The sequence below is a fragment of the Rhodotorula paludigena genome (genome assembly GCF_050403205.1).
Source record: "Rhodotorula paludigena JCM10292 DNA, Rt_paludigena_JCM10292v1_ctg25, whole genome shotgun sequence".
NCBI lineage: Eukaryota > Fungi > Basidiomycota > Microbotryomycetes > Sporidiobolales > Sporidiobolaceae > Rhodotorula > Rhodotorula paludigena.
In genome coordinates this window covers 235,330-256,842 of record NW_027481433.1, presented here as the reverse complement: position 1 = coordinate 256,842, position 21,513 = coordinate 235,330, and the positions used below count along the sequence as shown (strand labels likewise).

Here is a 21,513-nt window from a genome sequence, read left to right as displayed (position 1 = left end):
TCTCGTGTAGTCCAGTGAAAGTGCGATGCTCAAGGAATGGATACAATGCATTTGTGATCGACTACGAAGAGGGAAGAAACACTTGCTACACGAAAGCGGTGGACGTCCACCTCGCTCATACCTCCCGCACCCTCACACACACCCTACTTGCGCGCATACTTGGGCTCGGTAGCCCACCCAAGGAAGAGGCCGCCGGCGAGAATCCCGCCGAGCTGGTAGAGCCCCCTTCGCTCCTGGTCATCGAGCGGGCGCTCGTTCCACTCGTACTTCTCGCCCGACGGTTCTTCCTCGCGCGGCTCCTTCGCGCTCGCACTCGACGAGCCTGAAATTGAGGCCGAGTGGCTGGGCCCCTCTCCACCGGACGAGATGGTGTCGTCGCCCGTGTGCGAAGACGAGGGTCCGCCGCCGGGAAGCGTCGAGGGGTGCACGGCGGTCGAGATTTCGTGCGACGGCGGCGTGAACGTGTCGGTGTCGCTCGAGGGCGTCGTGTAGTTGTCGGGGACGATGGGCTGCAGGCGGGGAGAAGTGGGCGGTCAGCGCGGGCGCGGAAGGCAGTCGAGGGCAAGGTGCTCCGAAGCGCCGGTCCCGGTCCCGCTCGCCCTGCGGACCGCCATGAAGCTGAATCGGCTTCTTGCGAAAGACTCCTGGAACCAGCAAAGGGCGCTGCCGCCGACCGACTCGAGACCTGGCAAGCGGCGAGGCGGTGCAAGTCGCCGTTCCCGCGTCGCTGCCCGCCGTGTACCGCTCTTGTACCCACTGACCGAGACGAAGAGCTCGTCTACTCGTCCTAGGCAGCCCCTCTGCTCCCGTGCGACCCTCGTCTCCGTTCCCTCCGCAAGCCATGAGGTCACCGTTGGTCGCGCGCACTCACAATCTTGGGCCCGGGGTCCCGCTGGTCGTGCAGCTGCATGTCGGGCATGTAGACTTGCCCGAGCTGGCCCTTGCTCTCGTCCCCGGGCGGCGCAGCGAACGGCACCTTGTTGTGCGGCGGCCGCGCGGGGAGGTCGGACGCGGCCGGAGGAGGGTCCGCAGCGGGCGCAAGGCGGAGCGCAGAGAGCGAGAAGGAGCGTGTGTGCGAGCGCACGAGCGAGGAGCGCGTCAGTCGGAGCATCTTTGCGTGCGGTGGAGGGAAAGAAGGAAGGCAAGCGACGCGGAACGAACGGGAAGTCGGCGACAGCGAGAAACAAGGCAGGGTCCGCGCACGGGAGCTGGCTGCAGTGGTCCAAGGCTTTCACTCGCGTTGCTGCTCGGCCAACCGCGCTAGAAAGTCGTTGGGCGAGTAACGAAGCGACTCGCTTTTCCGGCAATCAGGCGCATCTCGCCGCGCAACCCTAGCAGGCTGCGCAACCCTTCAAGCATAAGCCAGAAAAGCGCATTACAGCTGCCACACGCCTCAGTCCCTCCTCCCGTCTCGCTCCGCCTCGCTCGCAGCGCCTTCGCGCCTCGCACCTGCCGCACTCGCGCCGCCTCCCGCCGCATTCTGCGCCCCACCGCCCTCGGCCGACGGAACCGACACTGATCCGCTCGCGCCGACAAGGTTGAGGATGCCCAAGCCCATGCCGAGTCCGAGGTGCGTCATCCTCCGCCCCTCGCTCTGCAGCCGCTCGAGCGTGAAGAAGCTCGGGCTCCTCGGCTTGGCGCGCAGGCCCGGCGCCCCTGCACCGTGCTCCGATGACCCGCCAGCGCTCGAGAGGGAGGGCGCGGCGGGGAGGACGCTCGAGGGGTCGCCGCCCTCGCCCTGGCCATCGATCCACCGCACGTCGCTCACGAGGAAGCGGTACCACGCGAGGACGAGCGGGACGGTGCTCGCGTGCCACAGGGCGTGCGCGTCGAGCAGGCGGAGCCCAAAGGGCCCGACGGGCGCAAAGTCGAGGAGCTCGAGCGCCGAGAGCGAGGGGAGCGCGACGAGCGGGACGAGCGGCGCGAGGTAGTGGGGCGCGCGGAACCGCGTGCGCGCGCTCGGGTAGCTCGAGAGCTGGCGTCGCGAAAAGTTGCTAGGGCTCGGGAGGCGCGCCTGGCGCGCGACCCACGCGGCCCAGAGCGCGATCGTGCCGACCGCGACGGCGACGTTGAACCGCATATTGTACGTGTAGTCGAACCGCGGGCGCAGCGCGAGGTACGCGCAGTGCCACACGAAGAGGGCGGCGAGCGCGAGGGTCCACAGTGCGGCGGCGCGACGCTGCGTCGGCGCGAGCGCGGCGCCCTTGGACGCCGAGGCGTACCACCCCTGGAGGCGGACGAGGGCGCCCCAGAGGCCGACGAGCATGGTCGCGGCGGCGGCAAAGTAGTCGGCGCGCTCGGTCCAGTCGACGTCGCGCGTGTGAAAGACGGCACTCCAGGTCCAGGCGTTGATGCCCGACCAGGCGTACGCCTCGTAGACGCGCGCGAGGCGCTTGCCCTCGGTCATGCGACCCGTTCGGGCGAGGGTGCGCAGGGCGGTGAGGCCGCGATAGTGCGCCCAGAGATTGGCGAGCGAGAAGAGGACCGAGAGGGGCTCTTGCAGGCGCGGGATGAAGAGGTAGTCGAGGAGGCGGAGCGGGAGGAAGGGGAAGAGCGGGAGGGACGACAGGTCGAGGCGGTGGAAGGCCCACTTGCCGTGGAACTGGACCTGTTCGCCCAGAGGCAAGCCCTCGAGTTGGCCTCCCGGGTCCTGTAGGTGCGCCCCCGCCTCGTCCGTCGCACTGCGTACCGGGCGGTGCGCGAGGGCGAGGTCGGTGAGGTGCTGCTGGCACGAGTACTGGCACGCAGCAGGGCAGCTCCAGAGCAGCGAGGGCTGCGTGTGCGCAAAGCGAGCGTCGGGACGAGGTGGGGGCGGAGCGTCGCGCCGAGCGCAGACCTGAGTGCGGCACGACGCCGTGCAGCGCTTGTACGCCGGACTGCGGTCCCCGACGCTCGCCTGCACGCCCGCAGCTCCGACGAGCATCGCGAAAACCGCCGCCAACACTGCAACGCGTCGCCGTTGCCGCCTGCAGCGCACTCGTAGACGGTGAGCCGGGCGGCTTAGGGCATTGGGTGTGCTCTGTGTACGCACTTGACCATCTGCAGCGCCTTGCGAGCTTCGACGTGGAAAGACGGCGGGTGCACGAAGGCGAGCGACGCGGAGCAACGCGATGATGAGGATTCGGGCGACTCGACATGCGCACGAGAAGCGCTCGGACCGGCTCAAGCGAGAATGTGACTACTTTCTAGGCGGATCTACCGGAGCGCTTTGCACCTGAGCGAGAGATTGCGAGCTGACCAAGCCAGCTTGCGCCTTGTCCGGATCGTCGCCGTTCTCTCGCTCGTCGTCCACAGCACCAGCAGAGTCTTGCTCGAGCTCGGAACACTCGCAGCCATGTGGCCCTTCTCGTCAGCCCCAGCCGCGCCCTCTCCCAGCACGCCGTGGCACTCGGCACCGCCACCTCCCTCGGGCCCCGTCTCGTTCCACCCGACCGAGAACCGCCCGTTGACAGGCTCCGAAGCTGCGAACCCCCAGCTCAACCCACGCAACCCAGAGGGATTCAAACCGTGCGTCTCTCTCGGCTCGATCTGTCCGGACGCCGGGGCAGTTTCTGGCGCCTTCTCGGCGTCAGGCTCTCCCCTTCGCACGCTGTACTTTCGTGCTGACACTCCCGCGACGACGCTCGCAGCTGCTGTGCCTGCCCCGAGACGAAGAAGGCCCGCGACGACTGCTTCCTCCAGTTCGGCTCGAACCAGGACGACGGCGCCGATGCCGGCAGCCAGTGCCGCGACATTGTCGAGCGCCACCGGCAGTGCATGCGCAGCCTCGGCTTCAACGTCTAGAGGCGCTCGCGGCGACCGGCACGGGGGCGGAGGGAGGAGACGAGGACCTCATTGTTGTACGATCACGGCGCGCATCTTCACCTTCGCAACTCGCACCACTCTCATTCGGCTCGTGCTCCTGCTTCCGGTGCTCCGTCGAGATGTGAGACCTCGCTCTACGCATTCCACTGCTTGCTGCCTCTGGCCGTCGCATCCGCACCGGCTACCTGGGCGGCATTCCCTCAAAGTGCGCCGCACCTTCGTGCAGCCGGTACCACGGCGCGCACTCCGCCGTAAATAGCTCGACTACGGGCGGAGGGAGCGACTCGGCGGGGAAGAGCCCTGCAAAGTACGGCGGAGAAGCAGCAATCAGCTGCAAGGTGTTGTCGTGGTGCGGACGAGAGACGCACCGCCGCAGATGATGCCCATCGGACGGCCGGGAACCACAACGCCGATTGCGCTACCCTCAAGCGAGTCAGTCTCTGGGCCTCGCACGGACCACAGGCAACGAGCGCGACGAGGCGAAGAAGACGGCGCACGAGAAGCAGGTGCGGCAGTACGATCGCTGCATCGGCTTGCCCGACGCCGTGTCGAGGTCCGTGTACGAGCAGAGCTCGTCCTGCCCCTTGACGCTGAAGGCCGAGCTCGGAAGTATGAAGAAGTAGATGCCGCTGGGCAGTGAGTCCACCGCGAGGTCAGATGCGCGCGGATGAGAGAAGCGGACGAAAGCACGTACACGCCGCCGCTCGTCGTGCGGCAGTTCTTGCAGTCTGCAAGCATGCACTCGCACGTCAGGTTGTGCCTCAGGCCACCGGAGAGCAAAGAGTGCGCACGGCAATGCGTGCCCGACTTGGGCATCCCGTCGAGCAGCGTGACCTCGACTTTGCCGCAGCAGCACCGCCCGATCGCAGGAGTCGCCGTCATGTCGCCGTTGTCGAAAAGGGTGGAGAGCAGATTCATGGACGAAGGCAAGGGAGCACGGCGAGGGCTGAAAGCGGAAGAGGCGCGTGCTCGCGCGGAAGGTCCGCTCGGGCACAGGCCGACGTACCCGCGTGAGACGGGGAAGACCGGTCTCGGAGCCGAAGAGCCGTGAATGCGTGACTTTGTGTGAGCCGGCAGGGGTGCGCACGCGGCTGCACCTCAACGGACGAGCGTGGCTTTTCGGAGGAAGCGGAAGCAAGGGGTGCGAACGCGACAAGCACGACGCGGGGAACAAAGCAGGCACGAGCACAGGAAGCATTCTCATGGCCGAGTCTGACACTTATCCCTGACTGGTACTCAGGAGCGAGCGTGTGCACAGTGGGTGACGCAAGGACGAACCGTTCGCAGCTTGTCCTCGTGCTGCAACCGCCGTCTCGCGCTTGACCGGCCCAGATAGCTCAGAGGGGTTCACGTTTGTCCTCTTCTGCGCCTACCAGCTGTACGAGACCCCGCAGACCCGCTCCGACCTTGCCTCGACCGCGTCTTTCGCGACTTCCGACCTCACCACGGCTCGTCTCGGACCCAATGGAGCAGCTCGTGCAGGGTTTGTGCCTCGTCTGCTCCAAGGCGACGAAACAGAAGTGCAGCAAGTGCGGAGAACCCTTCTGCTCGACCGAGTGCCAGAAGGCGGTGCGTCTCGTTTCGCATTGCGCTTCCTCGGGGCCTGCGCGGGTCTGGCTACTGGGCTCGGCCTGCAGGCTGGTCGACTCTTGAAAATCACACGGAGGCCAGCACTGACACGTCGAGTCGCAGCTCTGGCCGACGCACAAGTGGCTTTGCGACAAGCCGAAGTACATCTTCACGCTCGCGCCGCTCTCCCAGCTCGAGCTCAAGCAGGCCAAGGCTGTCGTCTCTTCGACGGAGAACAAGATGATCGAGGCGATGAAGGACGTCGACATCGCCGAGTCGGACGGTTGGCGCGAGGGCAACTACGAGGTCCGTTCCGCGTTCCGCGTCCTCGATTGCGCCCTGTCTCTTCTTAGCTGCATCCGCTGACCTCTCTACGTCGTCACTCTCCCGATCACAGAACTTCATCAACGACCTTGCCGACCCAGCCTGCGAAATTTCCGAGCCCAGCCGCTCCACCATGATCTACGAGATGCACCAGCTGGTCCGCGTCGGATGGCTCGCCAAGGTTGTCCCCGACGATTCGGAGAAGCCTATTTCGCCCTGGAACGATCTCTGCGTCACGTGGGGGCTCTTCAAGCACCCGGTCCCGGAGGAAGGGCAGGCGCCTGCCGACGCGACCGGCTGGGACTCGCTTGGCCCGTCGCACTTCACGCTGTACAACGCGTTCCATCGCCGCATGCTCGTCTTCTGGACGCTCAAGCACCTCCAGCGCCAGGGCAAAGCACTTCCTCCGACCGTCGAGCTGCACCAGCTCAATCAGCTTAGTGAAGTCAGGACCATGGCCGCGTGCCAGGCTGCCGCGAATCGTAAGCTCGCTGCCCAGGTCGTCTTGACCAGCGCGATGATGGGCTTCATCGACGACATCACCGGCGGGAGGAACCCGGACGTCGCGACGAAGCTCGGTCTCAACCCGGATGGCTCGCTGAAGAAGGATGACGAGGACGGCGCGAAGGAGAAGAACGGCGCCGACGCGAACGATTCGACTGCCTGAAACGGATCGACAGCTGCTTGCAGATCTCTCTGGCGCGAGAGAGACGTAAGAAGGGTAAATTCGAGAGTGCGAGCTGCGAGACCGACGTATCGTTTACAACAAACCTACTCCATCGCGACCTCGCCCTCGGCACCGTCCGCGCCGTCAGCCGCCGCAGTGAGCGCGTACTGCTGGACATCCTCCTTGCTGACAATCGGGAGCGGACGGCCGTCCCAGACGCGGCCCCACTTGGGGAAGCAACGCTTGTACAGCGTGAGGCAGATTGTGTCGAGCTGCGAGATGGGCCCATCAAACCCGGCCTGCGTGTGCGAGTAACACAAGTCAGCAGGATGCAAGCATCAAGCGAGCCAACGAGCGTGCGCACCTTGAAGTAGCCGTGCGTGCCGAGCGCCTCGCGGATGTGGCCGATGCGGCCGCCCTTGGTTCGCAGCTGGACGGGCTTGAAGTACTCGACGTCGTCGCGGTTGAAGAAGAGGTACCGGATCGTCGCCGTCTTCTTGTGCACCTTGAACGGGTGGCCCGTCAGGATGACGCGCTTGGCCGTGATGCGCGTGGCGTCGGACGAGAGGAGCGCGCCGGTGCCAATCAGGTGGATGCCCTGATCCGGCGAGGCGTGCTCGTCGTCGGGCGAGGTGGTCGGGACGCGAAGCAGGAGCGACGGCGAATTGCCGAACGTGATGGGAAGGTAGGCGGTCGCGATGGACGCGTTGATGCCGTGGCGGAGGAAGCGCTCAAACTTGTGCACGTTGTTGCTGCCCTTGCCGCCATTGCGCATGGTGTGCTGCGAGAAAACCGGGTTGATGGCGAAGCGGCGGAAGCCCTGCTGAAGCACGAGCGGGTCCTTGGACCGCACCGTGTCCGAGTTTTCCGTGTTGCGCTGGACGGTGAAGTGCATGATCGAGTACTTGTGCTCGTGCTTGAGCAGACCGAAGAGCGCGAACGGGTGAAGCGGGTTGTGCTCCTCGACAACCCGTCGCGGAACGCCGGCGAGGTGGACGATGACGCGAGTGCCGGCCTGTCATCAAGAAGACTCGTTAGAAAGGGCTTCGCTTCGGCAACGCAGAAGTAAAAGCACCTCGGCGCCCTCCTCCGCCTGTCGCCGCTCCAGCTTGCGGCCCATTCCCCGCCAGTCCTCGAGCATGAAGCAACGGCCGTAGTCGCGCGGCAGCTCCTCGTACGGGTCCCACCGGCTCGTGCGGAAGCTCTTCAGACCGCGGTAGCGTGCAAAGCGCTCGCTGGCGGCCGTGTGCAGCGGAGTGTCCACCTCGTCGGGAAAGTCGATGTCGTCGAGGTTCTGCGCGTTGCGCCGTGCCGCGCGCTGCGAGAGGTACTCCTGCAGCTGGGCCTGCTCCTGCTCCGGCGTGAGGTCGGCGAAGGGGCGCGCCGAGACGGAAGCAGTCTCGTCGGCCGCCGTGTCGATGAACTCGGTCTCCTCCTCTTCCTCCTCGTCCGCGTCGTGCGCGCCACCGTCCGCCTTCATCGCCTCGTCGTCCTCGTCGTCCTCGGCGAGCTCCTCGTCGTCCTCGTCGTCATCGAGGATCCACGCCGCCTGGTATGCGCTCGTGCCCTTCGCGACCTTCTTCAGCTTGGGCGTCGTGCCCGGCCGTGCGGGCGGCGGCATCTCCTGCCGTTCCCGCGCCGCAATCGCCGCGGGAGCGCTCGCCATCTCCTCCTCTGTCGGCCACGTCTGCTCGTCCATGCCAAAGTCGTCGTCGTCGGGCAGATTGGTCGACGCGAGCGAGTCGGCATCGTCGTCGGGCAGCGAGAGCGGGTCGTACGGCGCAGACGTCGACGCGGCGCCATCGACCGACATCGTCTCTGACGGTGCAGCTGCATTGCGCTTCGACGGCCGGGCAGGCGGCGCAAGGAGGATCTGCGAGGCAGCGACTCGTCAACATAGCGAAGAAATGACCGACGCAAGGAAGCCACGCACCTTGGAAACCTTGAAGTCGCCCCACCCCTGCAGGTGCACCAACCTGTTCGCGTTGAGCCTGCTGCCGCGCACGACACCCTCGACAACCAGCGTGCCCGTCTCCTCACCCTCGAAACCCTTCGGCGCGTCCTGCTGCGGCTCCTGCGCCGCCTGCTCCTCATCGGCAGTCTTTTCCCACGCAACACGCTCGGCCAGTACACGCGGGCGGCTCTCGCGCCAGCGCAGGCCCTTGGGCGTCTTCTCGCACAGAGCGCGCACGATGAGCGTCGCTTCGGACGAAGGTGTCGCAGCGGGGCTGGCGTCCTCGGCCATGGCAGACGTCGAGGCGGAAGAAGCGGACGGGGTCAAAGAGACGCAGTGGATGCGGTCGACGGAGGGGAAGAAGTGGGTGAGGAAGGACTGGAGCGAGAGGCGGGTCGACGAGGCGAGGGTCGGGTTGCCGCCGGGGAGATCCTGCACGCGACACGGTTGTCAGCACGGTACTTCATCTTCTCATGATACCACCACTTCATGTGACGATGCGCACCTTGACCACACCGAGGACACCACCGTTCGCACCGCCGACGCCCAAACCGGTCAAGCATCGCAAGACGGTCTCGCCCTGCGCATCGACCTCCTCCTCGCTCGAGAGCGCGATGATCACGAAGTCGGCGACGGCAGCGGCGTCGAGAATGGGGAAGAGGGAGCTCGTGCGAGATGCGGGAGGGAGTAGGAGGAAGCGGAGCGACTGGTTGTGAAACTTGGGCACACTGCATGCGAGGCGGTTGTTCGTCAGCCTTGCCATAGCTCGTCGAGACAGGAGCGCAGGCGTTCGAGATCAGCCAGAGGAAAGGCAGACGCACTCGAGCGAGCGGTAGCCCTCGACACCCGAGAGCTCGCCACCCGTCGCCTCAGCAAGCAGCTCGACGGTGGCGAGGCTGCTCACGTCCTCGGTCATGGGCACGACGGCGACGACGCGCTGGACGCGTTCGCCATTGCGGTTCTTGCCGGCAAAGAGGCCGCGCTGGTCGTCAAGGAGCGAGCGCTTCTTGTCGAGGACCTGCTTGGCGTGGTGCTTGCGATTTACCTTGAGGTGCTTGGCCTGGACCTTCTGACTGGCCTGGCGCGCGGCCTTGCTCGCCGGGTCCTTGACGCTGGGGCGGTGAGTGCGGCCCTTCGCCTGGTCGCGGAGGTTCGACTTTGTCGCGTGCTTCGACTTGAACGACTTGTTGGACTGCTTGTTGTGGGCCTTGTGGCTGTGCCCGCTGCCCTGCTGGCCCGCCATGCTCGCCTGTGCGCTGCTGAGCGCGAGATTCGCCGCGAGAGATGAGAGCGGCGAGGGGAAGACGAGAGAGTGCTAGACTCGCTCGATCCGAGGGCGCGAAAGCTTGTACTGCTCGTGGATGCTCCGAGGCAAAGGCTGAGCACGCAGCAAGCTATCGGCGAGTGCGGGTTCCGAGCAGCCGGAGGCGGGCTTCGTCCGAGCTTGCGCGGGGCGGTGCACCCTCCGGTTGTCGCAGTCCGGTGCATTCACCGCGCAGGGACTGAGTCGCAAAAGTGCTTGGCAATGCGAGCTACAAACAACTGACCTGCATCAACAAGCAGCGGCGAAAGTCACGATCCGCTTCCCCCTTGCGAGGCTTCCGCGCGCCGTGTGCTTCTCGCAGAAGAACTCGATCTTGCAGACAAACCAGGCAGACGATGCTCAAAGGCTTTGCTGCACCGACTTGACGAAACGGAACACAGAACGAGGGTCTGTGGGTGTACACATTACGGACGAACGAAGTAGAGAAACGAGGCGCAGTGCGTGCATCGAAACCAGGCGGGCCGACCTGCTGAGTCTTAGGGACTATGCCGTGATCAGGCGACTCGTATATATTGCGTGGCGACAGAGGCGATAGATAGATAGATAGATGAGGAGAGAGGCTGGGTTGTGTCGTTACGGGAGGTGAGGGTGGAGAAGGGGAACCGAGGTCGCGCTTCTACTCGCGACGGCGCGAGCGGTACTCGGCCTGGAGATCGGCAAAGCGACGACGGAGCTTCTTTCCGGGAGTGGAAGCCTGCAGGGGATTCAGGACGTCATCGATCAGTCAATGCGCAAGCGTCAAGCGAAGGGACGGCAACTCACGGCGGTCTTCCAAACACCGAGAGCAGCGTTACCTCCGCACATCTCCTTCGGGTTGCCCCGGCACGGATACATGCAGCGCGCAGCGGGGAGCGTAGGGACCGAGAGAGTCGTAGAGGAGCTCATCCAGCACTCGCCGTCTGCAGGGACGTACTTGCGTAAGTCTTGGCTCGAGCAGCAATCGGCAATAGAAGGACACACAGTAGGAGAGACCGCACAGCGAGGCATCACGCGAAGAGCACGCTTCGAGGCAGGCTTCGATCGTGCTGTTCGAGTTGGGGATACCGGTCGAGAGGGTGCGCTTGTTGTCAACCAGGTCGGTGTAGCCTGCGCCCGCGACCCGTTAGTTGAGATCAACGGTCGAAGGGCGGATAGCACGCACAGTTGTCGTAGGTCCAGCCCTTGTACGACAGCAGCTGCTTGTTGACCGGCCCCGAGAGCGCCGCGCGCTGCTTCGAGAAGTAGACATCGAGCGCATCGCTGCCACCGCACGTCTCGCTTGCATCGTTGCGGCACTTCTGCGTGCACTTCGAGCTGTCGAGGCGGCCCGACGAGTTGGGAAGTGCAGGCGCAGCCCAGCACTCGCCGTCTGTGCGTGCGCGAGCAGTCAGCCTCATTTCGGTCACTCCGCAGCATCTCACGTACAGTAGGAAACAGCAGCAACGGCGTAGCCAGCAGCATCAGCGGCGGCGAGGCAGCCATCGACGGTAAAGTTTGATTGGCCGGTCAAGTCGTTCGGGAGCTGGCGCGCATCGTTGACGTTGTCGGCAAAGCAGCCCGAGTCTGTGTACAAATTTTTGTCAGGTTGGGAAGCTGATGAGCGATCGCCTGACGTACACCTCCAACCAGGGTTGTAGCGGACCTTGCCGTCCTGAGTGGCAGAAGGCGAGGGAGAGGTGGTTGTGGTCGTGGTCGTAGTCGTAGTCGTGGTCGTGGTCGTGGTCGTGGTCGTGGTCGTGGTCGTGGTCGTGGTCGTGGTTGTCGGGCGAGTGGACGCGGTCGACGATGAACTAGTCGAAACGGCGACCGGGGTCGTCGAGGTTGACGAGACGGCCTGCACAAGCGGGGAACCGTCAGAGACGCGTGGCTCTCAGCGGTAAAGCCTGAGGCGACGCACTGCCTTGCGAGTGTAGAGCTCCATGGAAGCCTTGCCTGGACCGCCGACGCCGCCGCAGTATTGCAGCGGGTTGTCGTTGCAGGTCAGGCCGCAAGAGCCAGCGCCGAGAGCAGTCGACCACGAAGCAAGCGTGTTGCCGCCCCAGCACTCTGTGGAAATAGGCAAGGGTGAGTATTCGCCGTGTCCCCGAGAAGCGAGCAATGGCGCAACTCACCGCCGTGGTACTCCACACCTGCACGAAGCGAAGAGCACATCAGCCTACGTTCTTACGATTCTAAGCACCCGCGTTCGTCGGACGCACCGCAGTACGCGTAGCCCTTGGCCTCGCACGCCTCCAAGCACGACTCGACTGTCTTGCTCGCCGTCGAGAGACCGTTGCCGAGGGCACGGCCGTCGACGAGGTCCGAGTAGCAGTCCTGGTAAGTCCAAGCTGAACCCGTGGTGGCAGTGTAGCTCTCAACGACCGAAGGCGAGTTGCCCGGAACCTGAGCGCCGGCAGGACTGCAGAGCAAGATGAGGTCAACGCTGCCCCTCAGACATGGTAGTGGCGAAGCAACGCACGGAGCAGCGCCAGTGTAGGCCGCCGGGTTGGTAAAGACCTTGGGATTGTCGGTGTCGGCGCACGGCGTGGCGTTGGGGCCTTCGCCCGAAACGGGGTTGCAGCCGGGAAGCTTTGCAAGCGTACCGGTGACGACCTCGTCAACATCAGGCGTCTTACGGCACGAGTGACCCTCATCGTAAAGATCGAAGACCTTGCCTACGGAGCGAACTGTATCAGGCAACAAAACATGCAGCATCGGCAGGAGAAGCGCCGCACAGTATTCGATGATGCCGCTGTCACTCGTGCAAGTGTCGATGGCCTCCTGGAGAACCGAGCGATCCCAGCCGTTGAAGAAGTCGCCGTGGTAGCCGTAGCCCGAAGCGTCGCCCATCGCAAGCACGAATGGCTGCTGCGGGTTCATCGCCTGCGAGCGGTACTTGTTCCACGGGTCGACCGACCACATGATCTCGTCTGTTGAGGTAGGGAAAGGGTGAGCATGGGCGTTTTTACGCGACCACGTCGGGACAAACGCACAGAAGAGCGTGACAAGGCGGACAGGGTGTGTAGACGGGCAGGCTGCGATATGCATTGGGTCAACTGGAAGTTCCGGCAGCGAAAGTGCGATACTGATTACTCACGGCCAGACTCGCCGCCCTCAGGGTAGGCCATGTGCGAGAAGTGGTCTGAGGAGTCCAGGTCGACGCCATTCCAGCAAGACGGGAACCGGATCTCCTGCACAAGGTGGGAATGTCGGTCAGCAAAGTGGCAAAATTGCCAACGTAAGTCAGCGGACGCACGCCGCGCATGCCGTTCGGGCAGTTGTAAGGCGGGAGGTAGGGCTGGCGGGTCTCCTTGACGTTCGAGCCAAGGCAGTTCCAGCCGATCGCCTCAGCGGTAGGCGATCCATCGTACGAGCGCTTGAACGGGTTGCCCGTGAGCATGCGGAGACCGTCGGGGAAAGCAGTGACTTTGGTCGTGTCTGTCGAGTGATTGCGTGGCACTGCGGGCGGAAGCGGGAGTTAATTCCGCTCGTCCCTCTTCTGCATGTGCTCGGCTGAACGCACGGTAGTAAATCAGGCCGCCGCCGGTCGTTGATGCGCTGGTGAAGGAGCCGTTGGCCCACTGGAAGTAGCTGCGCCAGATGAGAAGGTCAGCTGCGGCGGTCGATGCGGCCCGATTCAACGGGTTGCACGTACAGGTGCGGCGTCCAGTAATTGCTCCTGTATCACGCAAAGCGATCAGAGGTGTCAGGACTCGCCACGCGACACGAGTGCTGCAGAAAAGGGCATGAGGAGCGTCGCGCGCACATGTCCTGCTTCACAAGGCAGCTGCGAGCGAGTCCTGGTGATCAGCACATATCACAGGCTAACCGCAGGCTCCTCTCAAGTTCCGGGAGCGGCCAACCGTCTGGCGTAGCGCCGAACTGCTGTAATTTAAGGGGAGAAGAAGCGCACCTCGTGCATTCACTCTGCTGCAGACCCTCAAAGCTCGCCGAGAGCGCAAAGTTGGACGCGCCAAGGATGTTGTGCACGTGTCCACTGTGATACGTGCAGTCAGTCAGCCATGATCCCGGGAATACGCGTCCAGGCCGGTCAAGTCCTTCTGTTCATGAAACCGGAAGAAGCTCGTAACGCACGATACCTGTCCCGGACTGACAATCGTGTCGGCACGTTCAATGACGAGCGGGTTACCGCATGGCAGCCGCCAGAACGCCTCGACGGACGAGACGCTCGCGAGGACGGCGGTGAGAGCGAGAGACGCGCTCAGCATGTCGATCAGCGCGTCGGGCGGCGTTCAGCGAGTGCAGGCGAGTCGTAGAAAGGGCACAGCCGAGAAGGAAGACGAAGACACGAAGCAGAAAGAGAAGGAACGCCCGGAGGAAACGGATGAGCACTGAGCGAGGACGACAATCAGGGAGACGCGAGCTCTGGTGGGTCAACGCGTCCGCATCCAGCAGGGCAATCTCGGCGCAGATCGCGGGGCCGGCACGCAGCAGTTTCCTCTTCGAGCAGGGACTCGGCGTGATCGAGCAGGCCTGCGCATGTTCCTCGGCTCCAAGCGACGTCGCAGAACTTTGCGTCTCGCGGCCTGCGAGCTGACGAGCTGCTCAAGAGTGAGCAGCGGACCGAGAGGGTCGGGATGAAGTCTCCGCGCTGTTCCCAGTCGCTCGGTCAGCGCCGCAGCTCAGCTCAATGCGCGAACGCGGCGCACGATGCATGCATAGGCTATTCGCACCTAGAAACAGACTGAATAAGGGTCGCATCTGTTCTTTCTGGCAGTCGAGCGCGAGCAAGCGGGGAGAAAGGGCAAGATGCGGCGGGCGAGGCCAGCTCTCAATCTACGCGGTCTTCCGTGCAGAATGGCAGACCCTGCAGGCTGTCGGCCTTGCGAGAGTTTGGCAAGTACTGCGGACGCCGGGCCGCCGACGGCGGAAGACGTCGAGCGAAGCGGGGCGGGCGACGAGAATGGCGGATCGAGCTGAAAGGGCTGCGCCGGCACACGCACATGGGTGTGTGCCCCATTTCTCACTGACTCGACTGGTTGGGCCAAGGGTTGGGCAACGACGGTTGAGCGAATCCTAGCAACATCAAAGTTCTGCTGCGCGCACACGTGCAAACCGCATGGGAAGCGGAAACAGCGGCAGACGGTGCAGGAGAGAAGCTCTCGGAAGCAAGGACGGGCGAAGAGTCTGCCGTCCGTGCGAAGAGCCTGCCGCAGTGTGACTGAGCAAAAGAAAATCGAGGTTACAGGAAGCGGGGCTGCCAACAATGCGCCACGAGCTAGGAGGCCCGCCCATCTTCGAGCCGCCTGCTTCGGCAAGAGTCTCTTAGCCACGGATGAAGGGATGGCTCAACAGTTCCTGTAACCGATGGGACGGGTCAGCGCCAAGAACGACAGCCACTGAGCGGACCAGGCAGACCCGCAAGGTCGGCCTTGCGATGGCGAGAAGTGCCCGAAAAGTGACGACGCACCTTGGGCGAGGGCCTCCTTGCGGGCTCCAGGCTGAGCATTTTGTCAAGCAGGTCGACAAACTGCCCGAGCAGGCGCGCCTCGTCCTCCTTCAGCCGACGAGTCAGCCCGGGCGGCATGAGACGCGACCGCAGGTCCGAAGGCGGCTTCGGTGGGATCTGGCGCGGCGAGACCGAGTCCTGCCAGCGCGAGTCTGTGAGCCTGTTCGTGATGCAGGATACGGACGGAGGGACGCACGTTCTTCTCGACGTAGAGGAAATTGAGGTTCTCGTCGAAGTGCTGATCGTGGAAGCGGGCCTTGCGAATGAGCTTGTGATTAAACTTGCCCTTCGTCTCCATGATGAGCAAGAGCATGTGGTTGTTCGTGCGTCCGGGAAACAGGATCCTGCGAACGCGATCTGTCAGTCTCGGCGGCGGAATAGGCGGGAGGGCGAGACGAGTGAAAGGGACGCACTTGCCGGTGTACAGCTCGTACAGCGTGCACGCGATCGACCAGACATCGAGCGAGCAGTCGTACGGGAGGCCGAGGACTGTGTAAAGGCGAGCGGGCGTCAGTATGCCGCCGGCACAAATTCGTTGAGCAGAAGAACGAAGGTGCGCAAAGGCACAAACGCACTAATTTCGGGCGCACGATAGAAGCGCGAAACGAGATAGGGCGTGATCTCGTTCTCGCTCACGTCGGAGGCCGAGCCGAGGTCGCACACCTTGAGCGTTGATTTCGACTCGTTGACCTGCAATGTGGCCGGTCGTCCGCATTGTCAGGCCAGCTTGGAGGGAGGCATGGACAGAAGCGGCCGGAGCAACGCACGAGGATGTTGTCGGGCTTGAGGTCGGCGTGCATGATCTCGCACTTCTTCATGAGCGCGAGCGCGAGGAACATCTGACTCGCATACGCGCGCACGGCGCGCAAGTTGAGCCCGACATCCTTGCCGTACCGCTTGACGACCTCGCGGAGGTTCATACTGCACAGCGAGGCGAGCATATGCGTGCGTCAGATCCGCGCTGCGAGAAGATCCCGATCGCGGACGTACCTGAGCGACTCGAAGACGAGGCAGAGATGCCCGCGATGCTCGAACGTCCGGTGCAAACGGACGAGGTGCTTCTTGTCGTCCGGATCGGCCGCAGTTAGCTTGCGCAGAATCTGCGCCTCTTTGATGCCAGCCTTGTACCTGTATAGAAAAAGCTTTCAACGTCGTCAGCAAAAGATCGAAGAGCAAACTGTGAGCCTCCTTAGGACGGGAAAGAGCAACGCACATGCTCTCCTGACTGCGCACAATCTTGATCGCGACCTCCCTCTTCTCGGGCGCTCCCACGCCCTTGCCCGCCAGCCCGCCCGACTCGCCCTCGTAGCGCCCTTCGCCCCTCTCGCCGAGGTCGCGCGCCTTGACGACGCTCGAGAACATGCCCTTGCCGAGATTGGCGACGACGTGGTACCGCCCCTGGTCGAGCGCCTCGCCGAGGATCACGCGGTAGTAGCCCTCGGGATCGTCGTAGTTGTCGGCGAGGAGTGACGCATCGGCCGACGACCCGGTCGGCAGAGCGCGATTGACGATCTAGGGGAGCGGAGGTCAGACTCGGGAGCTCGAAACGAAGCGGAAGAGCTTGAACGCACCGGAACGCCGGCCTTCTTGCTCTTCTTGCCCTTCTTCGGCTTCTTCTCGTCGCCTGTACCGATCGCAAACATGTCGTCGTCGTCGTCTTCGTCCTCGTCCTCCCCATCCTCCTCGCTCTCCTCGATCTGCACAACCTCCCCAGTTCCGTCGTGGACCTGCTTCTCGCGCTCGCGCTCCAGCTCACGCCTCTGCCGCCGATCATCGTCGGCCCCATCGGGGTTGTAGTCGGCCGCAGAGACCTCGTCTGCATCCGTCTGCCCCGCGGCGAGCGCTGGGGGCGCGGCAGACGCAGCGGCGGTCGCCGTCTCGTCCTTTTCGAGCGAGAAGAGATCGTCGGCGCCTGCAGCAACAGAGGCGGAGCGGGTACCGCTGGCGACCGGGTCGACCGAAACGGCGCGGGTCGAGGCAACGGTCGAAGAGATGGCGGGCGAGTCTGCACATGCACGCGCTTCAGTGGGACTTCTTCGTGACACGAACACCAGAGGAAACGCACCGGTACCGATTCGCAGTCGCTTCGCGGCGCGTTCGACTTCGGGTCGTCCAGGTGTACCGACCTCTTCTGCCTCCGCCTCGCGCTTGGGCACGTCGGGCGTCACTTCACCTGTGGCGGCACTGAGCTGAGGCATCACCGAAGCCGGTGTCGCGGTGATCGTGGCCGCCGGGGTCGCGCCCGCAGTCGAGGTCGAGGCGTACTTGGCGAGGATCTCGGCACGCTTGCGCCTGCGCTCAGCGAGGACGGCTTCAGGGTCGGGCTCTTCAGCCACCGAGAGGTCGAGTTCGGGCTCGGGAGCAAGCTGGATCCTGCGGGACGACAGTGTGAGCTGGGCGTACGGAGGGCTAGGCGAGGAGGAGGAAGCGCACTCTCCCTCTTCGGCTATCTCGGCACTAGGAGGTGCGGGGGCAGGTGCTTGTGGTGCAGGCTCGTACCTCGCCGATGCGGGCGCATCGGCGTCCCGCCTGCTGCTGCTTCGGGAAGCGAAGTCATCGCGCCCGCCATCGCGGTCGCGGTCGTGGTAGCCTGCACTGCTCCTCGCCGCGTGCGGAGGGTAGTCTCGACGGTCGTACCCACCTCGCTCGACATCCCTCGCGCCTCCTGCTCCAGGTCCAGCGCCGTAGTACCCGCCACCACCTCCCCCACTCCCGCCTCGCCGAAGGGGACCGCGGGCGTCGCGCTCGTCCGGCGCAGCGTCTCGATCGTAGTACGAGCGCCGGTGCGGCTCTTGGTCAAAGCCGCGGGGAGCGCCAGAGCCAGAGCGGCGGTCGTGCTCCCACCAGGGCAGGCCGCCGTCATCGTCGCTCTGGACGCGCGAGCGGCGCGGGGGCGAGTGGTGCGGGTCGTCCGGGTGCGTGCGCTTGTAGCTGGACATGGTGCACGCGATTCCAGGCGCGGGAGAGGGAGCGGAGGATCAGCGATGCTTCTGTTCGAGGACGGCAAGGATCGGCGGCCAAACCCTGCAGAGGTTGCGAGGGGGTAGTGCAGGTGCAGGTGCAGGTGCTCGTGCAGCCAGCAGCGGAGCACAGGCACGTGCAGGAACGAGGGAGAGTGGGAAGGAGAAGGCAGAGGAAGCAGCGCAGAGGTTGGCTCACGACACGACGACCGCACCACGAGAGAGGCTGGACTGAGGCCCGCACAGCTAGCTTAGACGCTCTCGAACAGCTTCAGCCTGCGAACGCCTCGAAAGACGCTGTTGCTGCCTTGTTCTCCCGTCTCGGCTCCGCTTCGGCTGCACCCGTCTCTTTCTCTCTTCGTCCTCCGCTGAACAAGGTAAGCGTGGGATCTGTGCTCTTCTTTGTCTGCGTGCGACCACCTCGCGAGTCGACTATGTCGGCCTCACGCGCAGGACCATTAGTTCGCGGTCGCATCTCTCGGACATGCCCTGACCGGCTCATTCTTACTCGACTGACATCTGCACCGTCCTCACAGCCTGTATGGACGCCGGAGACATGTCGGGAGGCTACGTCGACGCGATGCCGCTCATCGACGCGGCTTTGGCAGAGCTGGCAAAGGGCCAGCTCATTCGCGATGAGCGCTACACCATGATGGAGCTCATGAGCGCCATCGAGGTGAGCGAGAAAGAACATTGCGACTTGTCGGCGCAGCGCTGATGCAGTACGCTCTCTCTTCGGCAGGTCAATGATGCCCGCACCGACAACTTCCTGCACGCGCAGCAAGACATGGATCGCTACCCGCCATTCGACCCAGATCGCGTGCTCGACCCGCAGTCTGTAGCCTGGGTGCACGACGAGGTCGTTCGGCTAGAGGTGCGCCGCCTCGAAACGAACCTGCCAGCGACCTCGAGCCATTGACGCTGCCCTCCCTCGACGACAGGCCACTTTCTACGCAGGGCACCCGCTCGCGTCGACTCTGTGGACGTGCAACTACCTCCGCGCCGACTCGCTTGCAGCCATCTCAGGATTCGCTTCTCCGCCGTCCACTTCAGCAAACCCGCTCGAGCGCCTGCCGGAGATCCAGACGGTAGTGCTCCGGGCGCTCCTGCTTGGCGTGCTGAAGACCAGCGAGATCGTCTGGGAGGAGATGTCGAAGAACCAGGTGTACGAGGTGCGCACGGCATGACTTGCTACCGCCCATCCCGGCCTTCGCTATCGGGCCCGGCTGATGCGCTCGTTCCCATACGCAGCATGAAGACGTGCATCTGTCTCTCTCGACTCTCTCCTTCAACTCGCTCATGGCGGCCTGCTTCCCGCCCGATTCGCCGCCCACTCCTCCCGCCCCTTCTCGTCTCGCTCTTCCAGGCCAGAACGCCCCGCCGGCGCCCGCACCAGCCGAGCACACGGTCACGACGACCGAAGTGCTGGCCGCTCTCGACCATGCGCTGCAGTGGCTGCAGTCGGAGAAGGCGGAGCAGGAAGGCCTGGACGACGCGTCTCGGCAAGCGCTCATCGCTAGGGTCTCGATGCGCATCGTACGGCGACCGCCAGCGGCCTCTCTGTCTGAATACTCGAACTTACGCATCACGTGTGCAGCATCTCCTCTACCCGATCGCATGCCTCACTTTCCCTCGCCGCACCTCTCCGCTCGAGATTTCCCACAACCTCGCAATCCTCCGCACCCTCTTCTCGCGACTTCCGTCGCCGTCGTCGCCTTTGTCTATTCTCGACGATCCCCCTCCGTCATTTCGAAGCGCTTTCGCTCCCTCGTCGACGGTCCCGCTCCTCGCGACACAGCAGCCTCCGCGGCCGGTTCCTGCCCTCGCACTCGCCGAAGCCTACGACACACTTCGTCAGCTGTGCGAGGACGTTGAAGATCTTGTCCGCCTGTGGGATGCGTGGAACCGGGGTGAGGGCGGGTGGAAGGCGTTGAGGGAATGGAGCACGAGGAGGGCCAGGAAGGAGATGGTGCCGTACGTTCGCTCGCTACAGCAGGTGCGCTGTCTTCTCTACTCCATCCGCGGTCCCTACCGCTCAGCACTTTTCACTCCCGCAGTCCCTCATCGCCTCCCCTCCGCATCTCTTCCACACGCACGCGCTCCTCTCCCTTCCACTCTCGTTCCTCCGCACCCTCACTCCCCTGCCCGCCTCCTTCTATCCCGCGCTCTACGCCCTCTCAGCGCAGGAGACGCACCCCTCTCAGCCGGCGCATCGCCTCCTCTCGTTCTTCGACCGCCTCGCGTCGCATCTCCTGCAGACCACCGCCCACCTCTCGGCGCAGAACCGCGCGAGGCAGCGCAGGTGGGTCGTCAAATCCTTGCAGGCGTGGAGCGAGCTCGGCACGCACGAGGCGGAGCGGGAAGTGCGCCCGCTCATCGTCAACGAGGTGCTCCCGCTGCTCAACCTCCCCCAGGAGGAGGACGAGGCGGCGGCGGAGGAAGCGGCGCGACTCTTGCCTGTCGCCCTCGCAGCGCATACAGCCGACCTCGCCCTCGAGGCGCTCTTGAGCGGGTTCGAAGACGCCGTCGCGCTCTTCGTCGGTGCGGACGGTGAGGCGCGCGAGCAGGCGTGGTATGTTGGCGCGAGGATTGCGCGACAGGCGCAGGCGTTGTGGGTGACCCTGGCGGGGAGCATGAAGAACGGCGTCGAGGGCGAGGGTGGCTATCCTGCGCGGAAGCGTGACGAGGCGAAGATGCTCGCGAGGATGTGTGAAATGTGCTGGCGGGTGCGTTCCTCCCGCTTTGCCTGCGTCGCGAACGGCAGCATATTGATTCGTACCACTTGCACTCAGCTGTCCTTGCTCTCACGCCGTTCCGCCCCGCCAATCAAGTTCTCCTCGCCCTTCCTCCCCGAGCTGGCGGTGCCGCTTGCTGAAGCGGAGCGCGGTCGCTTCCTCCAGCGCTTCGCCTGGCTTGACAGGCTTCTTGTTTCTGAAGACGGCGTGCCAACTGCGCGGGCCGAAGATACGGGTGCAACGTGGGGAGAATTCCAAGCAGCGCGGGATCAGCTTAAGAAGGCCGAGGTGCGCGACGCAGTCTGCCCCTGCAGGACTGGACTGACAGGGCCTGTCCCAGCTCGACGAGGCGGTGAACGATGTCAAGGCGGCATGCGACGTAGCAGCATCTGCACTGTCGAACCACAAGAGCGACGAAGACGGGGGACAAGGCGATGAAGCTGCATCGCGCTGGACGAAGCAGGTACGCTCTACCGCATGCGCTGAAACAATGCACCGTCACGCTGATCATCACGCAATGCACGTGCAGGCTCTTGCAACAGCCGTACAGGCGAATACATCTTTCCTCGCTACCGCTTCCGCGCGAACGGACGCAACAGCCGCGCTTGCGAACCACGCTGTAGCGTGGCCGCATCCGTGGTTCGCAACGTGGGTAGAGCACACGTAGACGAATGCGACGATATGGAGTTTACACAGATTCGACGGATCGGAGAGAACACTGCTTTGGAGCGGTCACTCGTTTTGTACA

At 64.2% G+C, this 21,513-nt stretch overlaps 9 protein-coding genes across 9 annotated transcripts; 3 read left to right on the top strand and 6 right to left on the bottom strand.

Moving 5' to 3' along the window:
* Nucleotides 1-143: 143 nt before the first annotated feature.
* JCM10292_006518 (uncharacterized protein) lies at nucleotides 144-1,111 on the bottom strand (the record flags this gene model as incomplete). Its single annotated transcript, XM_076649581.1, has 2 exons — nucleotides 144-509; nucleotides 872-1,111. The coding sequence occupies 2 exons, from the start codon at nucleotides 1,109-1,111 to the stop codon at nucleotides 144-146; spliced, it is 606 nt and encodes a 201-aa protein (XP_076504962.1).
* Nucleotides 1,112-1,393: 282 nt separating this feature from the next.
* On the bottom strand, nucleotides 1,394-2,923 carry PER1 (Per1p; the record flags this gene model as incomplete). Its single annotated transcript, XM_076649580.1, has 1 exon — nucleotides 1,394-2,923. The coding sequence occupies one exon, from the start codon at nucleotides 2,921-2,923 to the stop codon at nucleotides 1,394-1,396; it is 1,530 nt and encodes a 509-aa protein (XP_076504961.1).
* Nucleotides 2,924-3,334: 411 nt separating this feature from the next.
* JCM10292_006516 (cytochrome c oxidase copper chaperone) lies at nucleotides 3,335-3,783 on the top strand (the record flags this gene model as incomplete). The annotated part of the gene is made up of 2 exons (XM_076649579.1): nucleotides 3,335-3,507; nucleotides 3,630-3,783. The coding sequence occupies 2 exons, from the start codon at nucleotides 3,335-3,337 to the stop codon at nucleotides 3,781-3,783; spliced, it is 327 nt and encodes a 108-aa protein (XP_076504960.1).
* Nucleotides 3,784-3,985: 202 nt separating this feature from the next.
* On the bottom strand, nucleotides 3,986-4,722 carry JCM10292_006515 (GFA family protein; the record flags this gene model as incomplete). Its single annotated transcript, XM_076649578.1, has 4 exons — nucleotides 3,986-4,135; nucleotides 4,262-4,433; nucleotides 4,499-4,532; nucleotides 4,596-4,722. 4 exons carry the CDS (start codon nucleotides 4,720-4,722, stop codon nucleotides 3,986-3,988), a joined length of 483 nt encoding a protein of 160 aa, XP_076504959.1.
* Nucleotides 4,723-5,268: 546 nt separating this feature from the next.
* JCM10292_006514 (zinc finger MYND domain-containing protein) lies at nucleotides 5,269-6,364 on the top strand (the record flags this gene model as incomplete). The annotated part of the gene is made up of 3 exons (XM_076649577.1): nucleotides 5,269-5,373; nucleotides 5,497-5,679; nucleotides 5,771-6,364. 3 exons carry the CDS (start codon nucleotides 5,269-5,271, stop codon nucleotides 6,362-6,364), a joined length of 882 nt encoding a protein of 293 aa, XP_076504958.1.
* A 104-nt stretch (nucleotides 6,365-6,468) lies between these two features.
* TSR1 (small subunit rRNA maturation protein TSR1) lies at nucleotides 6,469-9,561 on the bottom strand (the record flags this gene model as incomplete). The annotated part of the gene is made up of 6 exons (XM_076649576.1): nucleotides 6,469-6,663; nucleotides 6,729-7,379; nucleotides 7,440-8,237; nucleotides 8,298-8,750; nucleotides 8,824-9,046; nucleotides 9,140-9,561. 6 exons carry the CDS (start codon nucleotides 9,559-9,561, stop codon nucleotides 6,469-6,471), a joined length of 2,742 nt encoding a protein of 913 aa, XP_076504957.1.
* Nucleotides 9,562-10,258: 697 nt separating this feature from the next.
* Nucleotides 10,259-13,829, bottom strand: JCM10292_006512 (uncharacterized protein; the record flags this gene model as incomplete). Its single annotated transcript, XM_076649575.1, has 19 exons — nucleotides 10,259-10,336; nucleotides 10,405-10,541; nucleotides 10,603-10,728; nucleotides 10,784-10,990; nucleotides 11,047-11,184; nucleotides 11,239-11,455; nucleotides 11,519-11,667; nucleotides 11,733-11,750; nucleotides 11,820-12,019; nucleotides 12,080-12,275; nucleotides 12,336-12,530; nucleotides 12,594-12,635; nucleotides 12,698-12,791; nucleotides 12,857-13,059; nucleotides 13,124-13,191; nucleotides 13,256-13,279; nucleotides 13,367-13,387; nucleotides 13,514-13,597; nucleotides 13,696-13,829. The coding sequence occupies 19 exons, from the start codon at nucleotides 13,827-13,829 to the stop codon at nucleotides 10,259-10,261; spliced, it is 2,331 nt and encodes a 776-aa protein (XP_076504956.1).
* Nucleotides 13,830-14,886: 1,057 nt separating this feature from the next.
* JCM10292_006511 (PRP4 family serine/threonine-protein kinase) lies at nucleotides 14,887-18,009 on the bottom strand (the record flags this gene model as incomplete). Its single annotated transcript, XM_076649574.1, has 11 exons — nucleotides 14,887-14,919; nucleotides 15,032-15,208; nucleotides 15,267-15,414; nucleotides 15,484-15,559; nucleotides 15,646-15,760; nucleotides 15,838-15,991; nucleotides 16,061-16,198; nucleotides 16,284-16,582; nucleotides 16,642-17,075; nucleotides 17,136-17,443; nucleotides 17,504-18,009. 11 exons carry the CDS (start codon nucleotides 18,007-18,009, stop codon nucleotides 14,887-14,889), a joined length of 2,388 nt encoding a protein of 795 aa, XP_076504955.1.
* A 562-nt stretch (nucleotides 18,010-18,571) lies between these two features.
* Nucleotides 18,572-21,432, top strand: JCM10292_006510 (uncharacterized protein; the record flags this gene model as incomplete). Its single annotated transcript, XM_076649573.1, has 9 exons — nucleotides 18,572-18,706; nucleotides 18,773-18,904; nucleotides 18,972-19,202; nucleotides 19,282-19,566; nucleotides 19,628-20,026; nucleotides 20,088-20,756; nucleotides 20,823-21,053; nucleotides 21,106-21,228; nucleotides 21,295-21,432. The coding sequence occupies 9 exons, from the start codon at nucleotides 18,572-18,574 to the stop codon at nucleotides 21,430-21,432; spliced, it is 2,343 nt and encodes a 780-aa protein (XP_076504954.1).
* Between the last annotated feature and the right edge of the window lie 81 nt (nucleotides 21,433-21,513).